General features: G+C 43.7%; 1 protein-coding gene across 5 annotated transcripts in view; it reads right to left on the bottom strand.

The window, feature by feature from the left end:
- The window catches only part of LOC122557625 (protein kinase C-binding protein NELL1-like), a 954,605-nt gene that overhangs the window by 181,678 nt on the left and 754,186 nt on the right, over positions 1–18,741 (bottom strand). For 4 of the 5 annotated variants that reach the window (XM_043705393.1, XM_043705388.1, XM_043705392.1 and 1 more), the window contains one exon: positions 10,719–10,814. The exons of the other annotated variant lie outside the window; for it this stretch is intronic. In XM_043705393.1, coding sequence (XP_043561328.1) covers positions 10,719–10,814 — 96 coding nt within the window. The remainder of the gene's footprint in view (positions 1–10,718; positions 10,815–18,741) is intronic. 5 annotated transcript variants of the gene reach the window in all.

Raw genomic sequence — 18,741 nt, 5'->3', positions numbered from 1 at the left:
TGTTTGCATTTTTATAAATGCTTCTGGGTGGAACATAAAACAATTATTTCAGTCTGGAAGCATCAAATGTTTGAGCACAGTTTGTGTCCTATTTATCATTGATTCCATGGTGGAAATTAGTGCCTGTTACTGAGACAATAATGGTGTTGTTGGGTAGCCAAAGTTCAGTAGTGGTGCTGCCAAGCCATTTTTGATGATAGGTATTGAACTCTCCCACCCAAAGTACATTGTGCGCCCTTACCACCCTCAGAGTTTCATCCAAGTGTTTTTCAATGTTGTTCAAGATTCACCAGCTGAAAATTGTTGGGGTGGTATGTAGTAATCAGCAGCAGGTTTCCTTGCCCATGTTTGACCTGATGCCATGAGGCTTCATGGGGTTAGGAGTCAGTATTGAGGATTCAAGATCAATTCTCTCCATTATGTAGTCACTTCTGCTGGGCCTGTTCTACTGGTGTCTGGGGCATTAGCCAGAAGGTATGCTTCCATGATTACAACAGGCTGTTGCTTGACTAGTCTGTGAGACAGCTTTCTGAATTTTGGCACTAACCCTCAGATGTTAACAAGAAGCACTTTGCAGGATTGACAGGGCTGTTTTTTGCTATTGTCATTTCTGGTGCCTAGGCCCTGCCAGGTGGTCTGTCTGGTTTCATACTTTTTTTTTGAGGTTTATAACCTTCTCTCTACCATAAGGTGAGGTTTCCCAATGATTGCACAAAGTTCAGGGCCATTCACAATTCCTCAGATGCTTGAAGCAGTCTGTGTTCAAGTGCAATAAGATGTGGAAAATATCCAGGCTTGGGCTATCAAGTGACAAGTAACATACATGCCTCACAAATGCCAGGCTGTGAATATCTCCAATAAGAGACAATTTAAGCTTCACCCTTCACATTCAATGATGTTACAATCACTGAATACCGACTATCAACATCTTGGTGGTTATTGTTAACTAGATACTCAACTGGACTCACCACGCAAACACAATGGCTATTGGCGGACAGGCTTTGGAGAGTCAGGAGGTGGAAACATATCGCTGTTCATTCATTGTCACAAGGTCAAAATCCTAGAATTCCCTCCCTACTGGCATTGTGGGTCAACCTACAGCAGGTGGACTGTCGCGGTTCAAAAAGGCAGGTCAGAGGCGAGGAATCCTGCAGTGAGTAACTGACCTCCTGACACTCCAAAGCCTGTCCACCATCTACAAGTCACAAGTCAGGGGTGGGATGGATGGATGCAGCCCTAACAACACAAGATGCTTGACACCATCCAGGATAAAGATGCTTCAGCTTAATTGACACCACATCCAAACGCAGAGTCAAAAAGCATGGCAATGGAAAAGCGCAGCAGGTCAGGCAGCATCCAAGGAGCAGGAGAGTCGACGTTTCATACAGGGCATCCAGTCCCTACACAACTGATGCTCAGTAGCAGCAGTGTATACCATCTACAAGATACGCTGCAGAAATTCACCAAAGATCCTTAGTCATCACCTTCCAAACCCATGACCACTTCCTTCTAGGAGGACAAGGGCAGCAGATACAGGGGAACACCATCACCTTCAAGTCCCCCTCCAAAGTCACTCACCATCCTGACTTGGAAATACGTTGCCTTTTCTTCGTTGTGGCTGGGTCAAAACCCTGGAATTCCCTCCTTAAGAGTGTTGTGGGTCAACCCACAGCAGGTGGACTGCAGTGGTTCAAGAAGGCAGCTCTCCCACAACTTCTCAAGGGGCAACTAGGGACGGGCAACAAATGCTGGGCCCAGCCAGTGATACCCACATCCCACCAATGAATTAAGAAAAGAATCAGGGTTCAATGTGCCTAAACTCTGCAGGAGTTTTAAGGAAATTGTATAAGGAACAACAACAACAACTTGCATTTAACAAGTGCCTTTAATATGGTGAAATATTCCAAGGTGCTTCACAGCAGCATAACCTGACATAATCTGACACCATTTGGGCAACTTGCTCAAACAGTTAGGTTTTAAGGAGCTTATACAAGTAAAAGAAATGTGGAGATAGGAACACGTGCACATGGGATGTGGGAGTCACTGGCTGGGCCAGCATTTATTGCTGGTCCCCAGCTGCTCCTTGAGAAGGTGGTGATGAGCTGCCTTCTTGAACCACTGCAGTCCATGTTCTATAAGTAAATGCAGAGTAGTGTTCGGGTAGGGAGGTCCAGGAATTTGACCCAGTGACACTGAAGGGCAGGCGATTTATTGCCAGTGTGCAGAGTCCAGCCAAATGTATATAAGTCAACTATGGGTGGAGAACTTCGAGATGCTATAAAGCCCAGAAGTAGAGAAGTGTACTCAGTGACTCACACATTGACCTGGGACTGGAATACAGAATAACGATCAGCATGAGCTTGCAGTTCTGAGCGTGATTATGTCAGAGGGAAAAGGGGTTTGGCTGGGTTACTCTTCGGAGGGTCGGTGTGGACCTGTTGGGCCGAAGGGCCTGTTTCCACACTGTAGGGAATCTAATCTAATCACCTCAGTGTCCAAGTAGGTCTGAATGGAGGTTGGCTCCATTAGAACACAACAGATAGAATCCCTACAGTATGGAAGCAGATCCTTTGGCCCACCAAAGCCACACTGAATTCTGAAGAATATCCTACCCAGACCCATCCAACACTTCACCCCAATTCTATAACTCTGCATTTCCCATGGCTAGTCCACCTAGCCTGCACATCCCTGGACACTATGGGCAATTTAGCATGGCTAATCCATCCTAACCTACACATCTTTGGATTGTGTGAGGAAACCGGACCACCCAGAGGAAACCCGGGCAGACATGGGGAGAATGTATAAACACCAGACAGACAGTCAACTGAGGCTGGATTCAAACCCGGGTCCCTGGTGCTGTGAGGCAGCAGTGCTAACCACTGAGCCATATGCTACCCCTAAAACTCTGAAGAAGGGTCACTGGACAGGGTCACAGATGTTGCTGTGTGATTTCCCAGCAATTTGTGTTTTTTGTTTCAGATTTCTAGCATCCACATGTTGCTACATTATGTGTCTGTGACAATACTCTGGCTTAAAGAGATGTATTTTGTCCCGGTTTTCCTTCATGGAGAAAAGTTGAGAGTAACATGGCGATTGCTCTACTCAGAGCCACTAGGGTAAACAGTTTGTATGGCCTTGGGTTTTATTTTATTTTAAAGTTGGAACAATAGAAACAGCCTGGATGGGTGGGGTCAAGCTCCCACAGAACCAGGAGATTTGGTTTTTTAGGTTGTCAGTTTTAGTTGCTGGCGTCTTGAAGCTGGGTTTGGATGCTCCAATACATCTCTCCCTGCTATGCTCTCTCTCTCAGAATTTTCTCTTGATGATCTTCTTCCTGGACTGGGAAATTGTCTATAAGACAATCCATTTTACTGAATTTGCCTTTCGTCAAAGCTGTATTTTGTGATGTTACTATATTGGAACAGTTACTGCTTAGTAGTTCAATAATAAATTATTCTGTTAAGTTTCCCAAGAGAGTTAAGTTAATACAATTATTTCTTTCTGTTGTTGTAATTTAACTACAGTGGATGGATAAAGTGTGTTTTGCTTAGCATCGAGTAGATTGATCAATCCAATTGCATCAGAAACGTGACATGTTACACTTACACCTAAAGTAAGAAAATGTTAGGGTCTAGACTATGTTCAGAATATATTTTTAAGAGGTTTGATCTGGTCCATGATATCTCAACACTCAAGGTTTCAGCTCACAAAGAGCACTGATTGGATAACAGAGGTGACTCCGATGTCATCACAGGATAGTACCCTGAAGGAGACTTGCATCAATCTTAATTATTCATCTGCAGCCCTCACTTTCTCTCTTAATTATTCAGATGTCAAGGTAAAATAAAAGGAACATTTATTTTAAATATATTAACAGTCAATAATATGTTCCATGCAGTGTAAAAATCCTGTGTCTCTAATATGGTTGCCTCACCATGGAATGGTTTGTTTATGAGGTTCGAAAACTGTGGCACTGGAAAGGCACAGCAGGTCAGGCAGCATCTGAGGAGCAGGAGAGTCGATGTTTTGGGTATAAGCCTTTCATCGGGAATGCTTCCTTGGATGCTGCTGTGCTTTTCTAGCGCCACATTTTTCAACACTTTTAATGGATGGCATGGTGGCACAGTGGTTAGCACTGCTGCTTCACAGCGCCAGAGACCTGGGTTCAATTCCCGCCTCAGGCGACTGTCTGTACGGAATTTGCACATTCTCACTGTGTCTGCATGGGTTTCCTCCGGGTGCTCCTGTTTCCTCCCACAGTCCAAAGATGTACATGTTAGGTGAATTGGCCATGCTAAATTGCCCGCAGTGTTGGGCGAAGGGGTAAATGTAGGGGAATGGGTCTGGATGGGTTGCGCTTCGGTGGGTCGGTGTGGACTTGTTGGGCCGAAGGGCCTGTTTCCACACTGTAAGTAAGCAAAACTCTGACCCTCCAGCATCTGTAGTCCTCACGTTGTCCTTGTTTATGAAGTTGTCAGTTTATTACCAGAAGTTGCTGGAAAATCTCAGCACGTCTGGCAGCGTTTATGGAGAGAAACCAGGGTTAATGTTTCAGATCCAGTGACACTTTCTCAGAACACCTGCTCTGCCATTCAACAGGATTATGGATGACCTTAACGCGTGCTTTCCTGCCTTTGCCCTGTAACCCTTGATTCCCTCCATTACCATTTCTGCATCACTGAAGATCTTGTTTCAATCTTTAGTTATGCATGACAGTTACTAGTACAACTTATTGTCAGTGGCCAGGAACTCCACCATGGTTTGCTGTTCCTTTATAACTTCATCAGATGTAGACCTTCCAAACACAGTTCTGAAGAAGGGTCACTGGACCTGAAAACGTTTATTTCTTTCCCGAGATGCTGCCAGAGCTGCTGAGATTTTGATTTGCTATATCAAATTCATTTATTATTGTCACATGCATTTTGATACAAAATACAGTGAAAAGTATCATATAGTGTTACCACTCTCCAGCATCATCTTAAAGCACACAAAAAAAAGCCAAAACATAGAATATGAAGACAGAAAAGTAAAAAGTACAGAAAGTGCTCAACTTTACAGTCCTTGATGTTAAGTGCTTTGTCATGGGCCAGGCGTGAGTATCTTTGCTGTTGCTTCTAGAATGAAATAACCTCTACAGTGTGGAAGCAGGCCATTCAGCCCATTGAATCCACACTGACCCACAAAAGAGCATCCCGCCGAGACTCAGCCTCCCCCGATCCTAACCCTACATTTCCCATAGCTAATTCATCTAGCCTGCACATTCCTGGACACTATGGGCAATTTAGCATGGCCAACCCTCCTAATATACACATCTTTGAAGTGTGGAAGGAAACTGGAGCAACTGGAGGAAACCCATGCAGACACGGGGAGAATGTACAAACTCCACACAGACAGTCGCCCCAGGCTGGGATTGAACCCGGGTCCCTGGCGCTGTGAGGCAGGCAGCAGTGCTAACCACTGAACCACCATGTCACTCTTCAGCACCGTCAATGTTGTCATCACTGTGAGTCCTCAATGGACCTTGAGGAGAAAGTGAGGTCTGCAGATGCTGGAGATCAGAGATGGAAATGTGTTGCTGGAAAAGCGCAGCAGGTCAGGCAGCATCTAGGGAACAGGAGAATCGACGTTTCGGTCATTAGCCCTTCTTCAGCCCTTCAATGGACCTTGCCAATGCAGACACACCAACAATGCCACTGGGTACCGCATGGTTCCAAATTTGCCATGTGACTGCTCTGGGCCTAAACCCACCAATGCAGCTGCGGCTGATGCTGCCAACTCTGCTACTAGGCCCCAGTTCGCTACTGCTGCCACCTCCATCAATCTGTGGTGGACACATATCTCCATAAACCCCAACTCACCTCCGCACTGCTGCCAATGGGCACATTCACCGCTGCCAATCCTGTCACTATGACCAAGCTCCTCAACAAGGGGGAAGTAATGTAAAAGAGAGAGAGAGAGAAAGAAAACAATAATGGGAAAAGAGAGAGTAGAAAAGAAATGAAAACAAAAGCTGATGGAGCAGATAAGTTCTGTGCTCAGTACTCCACCTCCATCTTACCAGAAAACCTTCCAGAAATTTCTGTTTTTGTTTACGATTTGCAGCATCAGGAGTTCGTACAGATTTTTATTTTGTCGTTTTAGTTTGTTTGGTTGTCATTTCTGATATTTGTGAAATTTACCAATAATTAACAGCTCAATATTGTGAAACTATTTACCTTAGATCTTCGATTTTCTGCTTGATAACTGACCCTATTGCCACTGACAGACGATTTATTTGTTTATAACATTTCCTCCACAATGGTTGACAATGTTAGAAGCAGCACAAGGGCAAATAGACTTTTTGTAACATTCCTTTGGATGCTTTCAGTCAAAAATCTATCAGAATTTCTGTCTGTGTTCAAAAAACATAATTGATGCAGTCTGTGACATGAAGCCCTTAGGCAGCAAAGAAAATGGAATATCTCAGATGATAATTTTTACATGAAATACATTTAACATCTAAAAAGGGAACAATGAATGAACATTGTTGATAGCTGTGGGATTTTACATCAAAATATCTTGCTGCATTGTGACCTTCTAATGAATTGTTGAAATCAACTGTTGGTAGCTTTCAATGAGCATTCTTAAATTTTTTTAAATGTAAAATGATAATAGTTATCTCTTTTTTTTAAGGCATACAATTCCATTATTATCTCTGCGTCACTGAAGGTCTTGTTTCAACCATTAGTTCAGTATGGCAGTTACCTGTACAACTTATAATCATAGGAATCCTGCAGTGTGGGAGTAGGCCATTCAGTTATGCACTGACCCTCTGAAGAGCGTCCCACACAGACCCTGGTCCCCAGGGCACTGCATTTCCCATGGTTAACACCCTCGCCTGCACATTCCTGGACTCTATGGGGCAACTTCCCATGAAATGAATCCACCAATTCTGCACATCTTTGGATTGTGGGAGGAAACTGGAGCACCCGGAGGAAACCCACGTAGACGCAGGGAGAATGTGCAAACTCCACACAGACAGTCACCTGAGGCTGGAATCGAACCTGGGTTCCTGGTGTTGTGAGGCAGCAGTGCTAATCACTGTGCCACCCATAGCTAATGATCAGTGGCCAGGAATTCACCCATGGTTTGCTATTGGTTTTTAACTTCACGACACGTACAGAAAGTGGGATGTGGGACAAATGCTGGCAAATGGGACGAGATTAATTTGGAATATTGGATCGGCATGGACCGAAAGGTCTGTTTCAGTGCTGTCCAACTCTGTGACTTTAAGAGACATTCCATTGGGGGTACCACCTGACTTCTGGAGGTACACTGAGCTGGAGGGATAGCAGCTCAAAGCAGATAGTGAGACGTTAGCTTTTGTTCACTTTACTCTTTCGTGGGATGTGGCTATCACAGGCAAGGCAAACCTTGATTGCTGATCCCCAATAGCTCTTGAAGTGGCTGCCTTGCTCAATTATTATTTGCATAAGAGTATAGAAACAGGAGTAAGCCGTTCAGCCCATCGAGCGTGCCTTGTCATTCAATATGATCTTGCTGATTGAATATTTTCTTGCCTTTACCCAGCCCATAGCCCTGTACACCAGCTGTAATCAAAAATCTGTCAGTCACTGTATTAATGTCAAAGAGTGAGAGGTGATCTCTTTGAAACACATAGAATTAGATTCCCTACAGTATGGAAATAGGCCCTTCAGCCCAAAAGGTCTCCACCGACCCTCCAAACAGTAACCCACCAGACCCATTCCCCTACCCTATATTTACCCCTGACTAATGCACCTAACACTATCGGCAATTTAGCATGGCCAATTCACCTGACCTGCGCATCTTTGGACGGTGGGAGGAAACCGGAGCACCTGGAGGAAACCCACGCAGACATGGGGAGAATGTGCAAACTCTACACAGACAGTTGCCCAAGGTGGGAATCAATCCCGGGTCCCTGGCACTGTGAGGCAGCAGTGCTAACCACTGAGCAACCCTGCCACCCCATTCTTCAGGGCCTTCACAGGATAAATGCTAAGAAAATGTTTCCACTTGTGGGACATCCAAGGACAAGAATAAAGGGGCACCAATTTAAGACTGAGCTGAGAAAGAATGTCTTCTGTCAGAGGGTTGTGAGTCTTTGGAATTCCTTGCCATAGAGAGCTGGGAGGCTGAGTCCATCTGTTTATTTACAGAGATAGATAGATTCTTGATCAGTCAAGGAATCAAAAGTTACTGGGAAAAGGCAGGAATGGAGATGTGAGGAGTTTTGGATCTTGTATAATTATATTGAATGGCGGAGCATGTTTGAGGGGCTGAACAGCCCACTCCTGTTTCTATTTCTTACAGTCTCAATATGGTCTTAAACATTGTCAAAGACTGACTCTCCACAGGCCTTGCTAATAGAGAATTCCAAAGGTTCGCAGGCCTCTGTGTAAAATCATTTCTCCTCATCTAAGTGGCAGTCCCCTTTATTTTTAAATATGTCCCCTCATTTAAACCCTAAACACAAGGGAAACATCTTAAGCATTTACATTTTATAGGTTTCATTTATATCACCTCTCATTCTTCTAAATTCTCATGAATATTGTCCCAGTTTGCCCAATCTCTCTTTATCGGACAGACCTGGGAACACTTCTTGTGAAGAACACAAATGCTGGTGATCCTAATAGGTCAGGCAGCACCCGTGGAGAGACAGCAGTCTAACGTTTTGAGTCTAGATGACTCTTCATCAGAGCTTCAAACATCTCGACTCGAAACGTTAGCTTGCTCTCTCTCCATGGATGCTGCCTGACCTACTGTGATCTCCAGCATTTGTTGTTTTCTGTACAGATTCCAGCATCTGCACTAACTTTGCTCCTAACACATCATTGTGAACACCCTTAATGGCAATTATATCTTACTTGAGATAAGATCGAACCTGCACTCAGCTCTCTGAATGCGGTCTTTTCATGTTCTTATACAATTGAAACAAATCTTTAATACTCCTGTAAACCCAGCCTTTTGCAAAGAAAGCTAATGTCCTATTAACCTGCTGCATACTGTTTTCACATTGCTGTGCATCTGGAGTAACACATAGTCCAGAGAGAACCAGAATTTTCTAATGAGAATTGAGGGTAATTTAATCATCACCATTACTGCATCTAGTTCTCAATTCTGTATTTACTGCCCATCTGCCATGGTCCAATCCCAACCCATGGCCCCAGGCCATTAGCCTGGTCCTTTGGGTTACAGCCACATCTCTGTGTCAAATCTTGATTACTGTGCTACTGCAAAGGATGCAGGAAAAAAACATGGAAAATGGCCAGCCACGGGTATCTGAGTTTTCAATGAAGATGAATGAAATAATGCTTATTCCTCTTAGAAAGATGGAGACTGGAAAGTTGAAGTAATTTGCAAAATAATGGATGACTTGTTTTTGGTTTCCCTGTCAAAAGTATTCAGAATGACGAGGAGCAACAAAAAAAAAGACTAACAAAAGAAGTATGGGTATGGAGAGAATTTGGTTCGAAATATGTTACAAAATGAGTAACAAACACAAGTTTACATAAAAAGCCATTGAAATGGACAAGGAGAGTTAGATACCATCTCAAAGAAAGGAAAAATTAACTGAGTGAAAGTTTGGGAAGATTGTAAGCTGTGCTAACATCCAAAATGGGTCAAATATTCCCTTAAAAAATATCCCATCAGGTATTTCCCAACCAGCCTGTTCCAAGATGTTAAGACACACCTCTGGATTCGGGGGACCTGAACCCAGGCCTCATTGTTCAGAGATAGGGACACTGCCACTCTGCCATATAAGCCTTTATGATCTTGGTTGGGGAATGTCTAACAAATGGAAACAAATAAGATGCAATATTGAAAGGAGGTTGTTCACTGTTCTGCCTAAGCTACTTTCAGACAAACCAACCATAATGCCATAAACTTCCAATAATCAAAAGTAATTAGAAATAGCCATCAAATACATTGTAGCATAAGTTGTATCTGGAAATAATGGGATATTTTATGCATTTTTAAAATTTCTGTGCAGGGAATGAACAGGATCTGACCGAGATCAGATTTCATTTAACTTCAAAATATTGCGACAAAGAAGGACATGTTGCCAAAGCTATGCATCTCGCATTGATCAAGACAAATGAAAGATGCCAAATTTCGAATTACATAGTCAGAGAAAAAGGTGCTGATTGGTAAATCAACTCTGAGGGGTTGTCATAGAGAAAGTAACTGTAGGTTCCCTTGGTTCCTAGGTATTTGAAAACAACCCTGAACGTGTGCTTGATTTTTGGCATCATGCCCTTTTTCAAGCTATGCTCCAGTTGTACTTCCTTCAAAAATCCATGCCCATTCTGGACATTCTGGAGGCAGGAAGCATGTTTCCGCAGGTGGGTGAGTCCCGAACCAGAGGACACAGTTTAAAAATAAGGGGTATGCCATTTAGAACAGAGTTGAGGAGAAACTTCTTCACCCAGAGAGTGGTGGATGTATGGAATGCTCTGTGCCAGAAGGCTGTGGAGGCCAAATCTCTGGATACTTTCAAGAAAGAGTTGGATAGAGCTCTTAAGGATAGTGGAATCAAGGGTTATGGGGATAAGGCAGGAACAGGATTGAGGATGATCAGCCATGACCATAATGAATGGTGGTGCTGGCTCGAAGGGCAGAATGGCCTACTCCTGTACCTATTGTCTATTGTCTATTTGTTGATGGAAATTGTGTTTGTGAATGAGAGGTTGCCTTACCTATCTGACAGCCGCGTCCAGTGAATCCAGGGGGACAAGCACACATCTGCGGGCCAACACAGCTTCCACCATTTCTGCAGCCTTCCTCACAGAACGCTTGAAAGAAAGAAAATGTTTTGTTTTAGCATCATGAGGACTAATTTATGAAGTAGGAGCAGAAGTTGACCATTCAGCCTCTCGAACTTGCTATACCATTCAGCAAGATCATGGCCGACCTATTCCACATTCCTATCTTACCCCTGATAACGTATGAACTCCTTTGCCTTAACACAAACCTCTTTGCCCTAAAAATACTCAATGACCCCCATCGACACCACTTTGTGAAGCAGAGAGTTGCTTAACCCTCTGGGAGATAAATAAATGTCTCCATCTAGATAAAAAAAAACCCTAATTGAAAGTAATGTCCCTCTAAGTTCTGGTCTCTCCCCTGCCCCCCCACCAGAGAGAACATCTTTTCTTATTAATTTGTGGGATTTGGGCGTCCCTGGCTGGTCAGCATTGATAGCCCATCCCTAGTTGCCCCTTGAGAAGGTGGGGGTGATCTGCTTTCTTGAATTGCTGCAGTTCACTTCCTGTGGGTTGATCCTCAATGCCCTCAGGGAGGGAATTCCAGGATTTTAACCCAGCGACAGTGAAGGAACAGCAGTATACTTCTAAGTCAGGATGGTGAGTGGCTTGGAGAGGAACTTGCAGGTGGTAGTGTTCCCAAGTACCTGCTGCCCTTGTCCTTCTAGATGGAAGTGGTCGTGTGTTTGGAAGGTGCTGTCTCGGGATCTTTACTGAATTTCTGCAGTGCACCTTGTAGATAGTACACACTGCTGCTACTGAGTGCTGGTGGTGGAGGCATTGAATGTGTATAGATATGAGGGAGTATTCCATCACATCCTGACTTGTGCCTTGTAGATGGTGGATAGACATTGGGATGCCAGGAGGTGAGTTACTTGTCGCAGTTCCCCTCGTCTCTGGCCTGCTCTTGTAGCCACTGTGTTTATGTGGTGAGTCCAGTTGAGTTTCTGGTGGTAATACCGTTGAATGTCAAGGGGCGGTGGTTAGAGTGTCTCTTACTGGTGATGGTCATTGCCTGGCATTTGTATGGTGCAAATATTCCTTCCCTCATCCACTTTGTTGGGATGTTATTATACATCAAGCTGGCCACCTCTGACTCTTCCACTCTTCCACTCCACTGTCCGAACGTTCCTCATAACATCCAACTGTTAAGTTCAATTCCTCTCGTGATAACGAATAAACATCTCGTAAATCGTTTTGATTGTTGTTGTTGGTGTATGGAGCAAGGAAGGATGTTGCCCTTTTGAAGTTAGCAGAGTCCATGACTGACGCTGTCCAGTAGGTAGCATCAGTCAATGAAAGCAAACATGTGGGTACAGCATGCAGTGAAGAAGGCTAATAGCATGCTGGCCTTCATAACAAGAGGAATTGAGTATAGGAGCAAAGAGGTCCTTCTGCAGCTGTACAGGGCCCTGATGAGACCACACCTGGAGTGTTGTGTGCAGTTTTGGTCTCCCAGTTTGAGGAAAGACATTCTGGCTATTGAGGGAGTGCAGCATAGGTTCATGAGGTCAGTTCCCGGAATGGTGGGACTATCATATGTTGAAAGGTTGGAGCGACTGGGCTTGTATACACTTGAGTTTAGAAGAATGAGAGGGGATCTGATTGAGACATATAAGATTATTAAAGGATTGGACAGTCTAGAGGCAGGAAGCATGTTTCTGCTGATGGGTGAGTCCAGAACCAGAGGACACAGTTTAAAAATAAGGGGTAGGCCACTTAGAACAGCGTTGAGGAGAAACTTCTTCGCCCAGAGAGTGGTGGGTGTATGGAATGCTCTGCCCCAGAAGGCAGTGGAGGCCAAGTCTCTGGATACTTTCAAGAAAAAGGTGGATAGAGCTCTTAAAGATAGGGTAATCAAGGGTTATGGGGATAAGGCAGGAACAGGATACTGATTGTGGATGATCAGCCATGATCATAATGAATGGTGGTGCTGGCTTGAAGGGCCAAATGGCCTACTCCTGCATCTATTGTCTATTGTAGCACCAGCAGCTCGAGGTCTAAAAGTTAGGAGTTTAAGTCCCACCTCAAAAACTTGGGCCCACAATCTAGGGGAGGGGATCATGTGATGCAGTGGTAGTGTCCGTCTGTCTGGACCAGAAGGCCCAGGTACTAGTCCCACCTCCAGCCCAAGGTGTGTCTTAAGATACCCTTCTCTCTCGCCACCAGATTAACATCTCATCTGAAAGTTAGCACTGCTCTTTGTCTGGTGTTGTGCTCAAGTTGCTGCGGTTGGAATTGAACTCACAGCATCCTGATCTCGAGACACTGATGCTACCCACTGAACCAAGACGGCCCATTACCATTGCAATTTTTCAAAGTTTCCAATGAAAGAAGTTTCTTTTTCTGTATGTCAGGTCCTGTCAGCAAGGTCTCATTGTCCAGCCTGCCAAATCTCACTAAATCTCAATGGCAAACAGACAAAATGATCTCCATCTTAAATATCACCAGCTACCTGACATAGAAGCAGCGCTCTGAAAGCTTGGACTTCCAATTAAACCTGTTGGACTATAACCTGGCATTGTGTAATTTTTAACTTTGTCTACCCGAGTCCCAACACCGGCACCTCCATATCATTAAAAATTGTGGACATGGGTTTCAAAGACAGCTCTCACAAGTTTGCCCCAACATGCTGTCCTGAAGACTGTCAGTCCTGTTCTCACCAACACAGTAATAAATAGAAAACAAAACTTTCACACAGTTTTATCCTTGTAAGGAAGATGCAATTGTTCAGAACAGAACTTCCTGCCTTTCAGTGCAGTCACCCAATCCTGAAGTATATTATTTTCCCAGTTCTGACACAAGCTGGTCAAACAGTCTCAGGTTTTCTGCTTTGCTGACTTTATTTCACTAATCCGGCACACACTGCTTCGAAAGATATCCTTGGGCTGAATGCAGACAATGTAAAGATGCTCTGAATCAACCGTGGGCTGATGATAGGCACACAAGACAGAGACGATGCATTTTGTACTGAGCTGTAGGTCAAATGGCTGCATGTACAGCACTCCCTGCTGGCAAAGAAATAAATCCAGTTCAATAATAACTGCCAGCTGTCTCAGTCAAAGTCCCTTCGTTTATTTCTGGCTGGTTATCCTAAGTATTACTGCGATGTGTGTGAAATAACTGTCAGGGCGTGGTGGGAACAGACAAACTACACCGCGCAATGCAGCTTTTTTGTTCCCTGGAGTGAGAAACTACATGGCTAATATAAACCAAAAATAAAAAAAAAGTCAGTGCAAGTGCTGTAGGCATTTAAAGCATGATTTATAACCACTGTGATTAAGAGGCATTTATTGCTTACCCCTGTCCAGCACAGGGACTGAATTGTTTAAAAAGATGGCAATTTATCCTATAAGCCTGAGCAAACAATTATGACCAAACTCTTACGTTGCTCATGTTTGATTTAATTGGGCTATGCCACACTGAAGCTGTTCTCCTGGTTAGCTCAGGTATATCACAGGAGCCAGGATGGGCATGAGACAAGGGGATTAAAGCTAGCATGGGTAGAATGAGCTTCCATCAGCTTCGAGAGATTGTCCCTTGAATATTCGAACAAGCCCATCTGCCTAATTATCCTGTTTGCCACTGCTCACCAGGGAGCAGTTAAAGCAGACTGCATATGAGAAGGCAGCAGGTGGATGAGCCAGGGAACAGAAGAAGCCATGTAAAGTGGGCTGTGCTGATGTGCCTCTCTTTGACGTTCAGGGGATGAAAGAACAGGTGCCAGCAGGTGACTCAGATAGAAGAGGAGGAACCCTCAGCCAGTCTGTTGAGTAAGTACAGAATGAGGAAAAAAATCTCGGAACAGCGGCCAACAATGAGTCCATTTGAGCAGAACGGAAGTCAGGCGAATGGTTCACTAAACCGTGTTGCAGAATGAGCAAGCGCTTTAAAGAATTAGCATTTTTATGAACAAACATTTGTCAGTGATTCACAAGGATGGACAAACTGAAAACTTCTTCAAACTGCCAGCAAATGCCTTGGAACTACATGCAAAAAAAAAGCTTAACTTAGCAGTTATAAATTAATGGATTTTTCTTAAAAACGAACAAAATTGCAAATTGCAATCTGGAAAACAGAATCACATAATTGTTACAGAAAAAGAGAGCAATCAGCCAAACAGTGTCTGTCGTGCTTGTCTGAGCATTTTAATTCAGTGCCAATCTCTGATCATTTCCCTGGAACCCTGCACAATACTTTTGTTTCAATAACCTCCAATGGTCCCTTGCATGGTCACTGGTAGCACTTTCAACATCCTTTTGAATACAAATTACTTCTGATTTATTGCATTGCTATAAATCAGAGGGTGTGAAAATTAGAGGTTGGACATTTTTATCAATGCATCAATCTTACGTAGACAGCTAGTTAGTCAGAATCTCTGAGAATTAGGATGCCAATAAGGTGTGTGTACACACACACACGTACACACACACGTACACGCACACACACACGCAGAGTTGGATGGTAGCATAGGTGAATGTTCCTATTTATGATGGACAGCAGTGTCTATAAATAGCCAGCACATGAGCTCAAGGAGTTTACATTCAGGTAATTTTTAAACATAGAATAAGACACTACTCTCATTATTAGTGAAAACCCATCCAGTTCACTGTGTGCTGTGGCCAGGAAATTTGCTGCCCTTCCCCTGCTCTGACCTACATGTGACCCAGACCCACGTCATTGTGCTTTACCTCTGCCTATTGTTGAAAGCTGTTTAGTGAGCGACTGATCACCATGGCTTTCCCAGCAGTGATTAGGTATGGGCAATAAAAGCTGCTCCAGTAAGCAATGCTCCTCAAGCGAGAACGAGTTTCAAAAACAGCCAATCAAAGTGTGTCTCCAATTACAGGACGACGTTAACAAACTTGCAAAATGGGCAAAAGAGGTCAAACAAATTTGAATGTAAAACAAAAATTGCAGGAGAAACTCAGCAGCTCTGGCAGCATCTGTGGTGAGAGAAACAGAATTAATGTTTTCAGTGCAATGATTCTTCTTCGGATAATAGATGTGGAGCTGGAAACTTTGACCACATTTTCTCTTTTTCACACCTATCATCGATTCCTGTTTTACATTTTTATCGCTCCTTTACCAAAATGAACACTCCCTCTGCCTTTTACTCTGTGGACCCTCACCCTCTGCTTCACTTATTCGCCATCTCATTACAGAATTAATTCACAATTTTCCAGCTTCTATCTTGTCCTTGAAGAGGAGTCACGTGGGCTCAAAAGGTTAACTCTGTTTCTCTCTCCATAAATGAAGCCAGACCTGCCAAGTTTCTCCGGCATTTCCTGCTTTGACTGTAGCAAGTTAATAGGTGGAGTTACAGAAAGAAAGAGAGCGGTGGAGTCTACATCAGGGTCATACTGCATGTTTGCAAATGTATAATGTGCAGCCTATAAAATTGGTGAGCTTATGATGGGTTAGTGGTATTGTCACTGGACCACTAATCCAGGGACCCAGGTAATATTCTAGGTTCAAATCCTGCTATGGCAGATGGTGAAATTTGAAATCAATAAAAGTCTGGAATTAATCTAATGATGATCACAAACCTTTTTGTCAACTGTGGAGGTAAAGCCTCTCTGATTCACTAATGTTCTTTAGGGAAGGGAACTGCCAGCCTTAGCAGATCTGGCCCACATGTGACTCCAGACCCACAGCAATGTGATTGACTCTTAGCTGCTCTCTGGACACAGGCGATGCTCTCAGCCCATGAATGAATAAAAGAAGACCACAGATGACCATGTGGAATTATGGTGTTGTGACTATAGTAGAGACGTGGGTCAATGAACAGCATGACTGGCTGTCAAATATTCCTGGTCTCAGGCTGTTCAGAAAAGCTAGGAAATGAGTAATGGAGGAGGGGCCAACAAGACTGGTTAAGCAAGGCATTACAGTGCTGCAGGAGGAGGATATCTCAGAGGGTTGAAGGACATCATCAATTTGGCTTGAAAAAAGAAATAAGGGTATAATTACATTGCTCTGTGCAATCTATAGATCACTGACTAGAGAGAAGGATGCAGACGAAACAGGTCTGCAATAAAATTACAGAAGTACTAACATTATGCCTCTGTTATAATGGGGAACATGGATAACCCAAATATAGAATGGGATAGTGGTTATGTAGAGCCACGAGGGGTGAGTGCTCTCAGATTATGTTCAGAAGAATTTGTTACAGCAGTTATGAGTCCATTTCAGCATGAAAGGCAGCACTAAACAAAAAAACAAAGAATTGTGGCTCCTGGGGATCTGAAACAGACATTGCCTCAGAAACTCTATGCCTGCGGACAGAGAAGCAGGGTCAATGCTTCGAGCCCGGTGACACTTCTTCAGAAGTGATTGTAGTTGGGAGAAAATTAGTGTATAGACTTTGCAGGGTGGGGGTGGTGGGGGGAAGGAGGATATTGGTGGGTGGGGCGGAAAGAGTAAACAATAGCTGGATATGGAGCCCAGAGAGAGAGAAAATACAGCAGATGGGCAGATGAAGGAATGGATGATGGTGAGTCAGGAGACACAAAAAATTGAAAATGGGGACCATTCGTGGTGAAAATGGGATGGATGGCTGTGCTGAAAACAGCCAATCAGGTGACAAGTCCTGGAGTATTGAGGGTGAGAAAAAGCCATGGAGGAAGATGATCAGGCTGTAAGATTGAGTCCCGGAGGTTGCAGGATCCCCAAGCGGAAGACTCAGATTAAGTCAGGAAGCGTTTAGGAGAGTGAGATTATTGCTTTGTCAGGTTTAGAATGATACTGGAAAGAAGAAGGAACAATCAAGAATAAGAATCACTAACTGGGGCAGAGATGACATCAGTGGGGTAGGAACGGAGCTGGGCTGAATAGACAGGAATTGCTTGTTAATGGGTGTAAAGGGAGCTGAACAATGGGCAACCTTTAAAGAGTAGATGTTTGGGCAAGGTAAGGCAGACAATCTCTGGGCTCTCTAGATATTAAAAGGAGATAGAGATTAAGGTAAAAAAAGAAAACATGCACTTACAACAGGAATCAGGCTCAGAGAGTTGAGGAGGAAACGCAAATAAAAGTATCAAAGAGGTAAGATGGAAACATGAATAGCTAACAGAGAGGATAATCCTAAAGTCTTTTAAAAGCTCATCAGTAATAAAGGGTATTAAAAGGAGGAGAGGAGCTGATTAGGGAACAACAAGAGGAGGCAAGAGGTATAGCTGATATGTTAAATGAAGACTTTGCATTTCTTTATAAAAAGGAAGGAAATGCTGCCCAGGTGATAGTAACAGAGGAAGAGGGTTTAGATTTGAAAGGGAGAAAATACTGGAGAGCCCTTGCCCACAGGCTTAAAGTTGATAACTGCATCAGTAGGTGCATCCAAGGATATTGAAGGAAGTTAAAGGGAAATTACAGAGGTCCTGACTATCATCGTTCAATCTTCCCAAAGATCAGTTTTGGTGCCAGCTATCTGGCTGAATGCCATTATGCCACTCTTGTTCAAAATAGATTGCAAGGATAGGTCCAGCAATAACTAACCATGGTCACTGGACTCAAATCATTCCCTTTGCTTTCTCTCTCAATACAGATGCCAGCAGACCTGCTGAGCTTCTCCCTTTGTTTGTTTCAGATCTCCAGAATCCACAGCCCTTTGATTTATTTTAGCAAATAAAGAATGTTTACATGGCAGGGAAACATCTCGAAGCAATTATTCTGAGGGACAGGATGCACATGTATTTGGAAAGGCAAGGACTGACGAGGGATAGTCAACATGGCTTTGTGCGTGGGAAATCATGTTTCACAAACTTGTTTGAGTTTTTTGAAGAAGTAACAAAGAGGATTGATGAGGGCAGAGCAGTAGATGTGATCTATATGGACTTCAGTAAGGCGTTCGACAAGGTTCCCCATGGGAGACTGATTAGCAAGGTTAGATCTCATGGAAACAGGGAGAACTAGGCCATTTTGGATACAGAACTGGCTCAAAGGTACAAGACAGAGG

Source organism: Chiloscyllium plagiosum, chromosome 16 (assembly GCF_004010195.1).
Source record: "Chiloscyllium plagiosum isolate BGI_BamShark_2017 chromosome 16, ASM401019v2, whole genome shotgun sequence".
Classification (NCBI taxonomy): domain Eukaryota; kingdom Metazoa; phylum Chordata; class Chondrichthyes; order Orectolobiformes; family Hemiscylliidae; genus Chiloscyllium; species Chiloscyllium plagiosum.
This window is presented reverse-complemented; position numbering and strand designations above follow the sequence as displayed.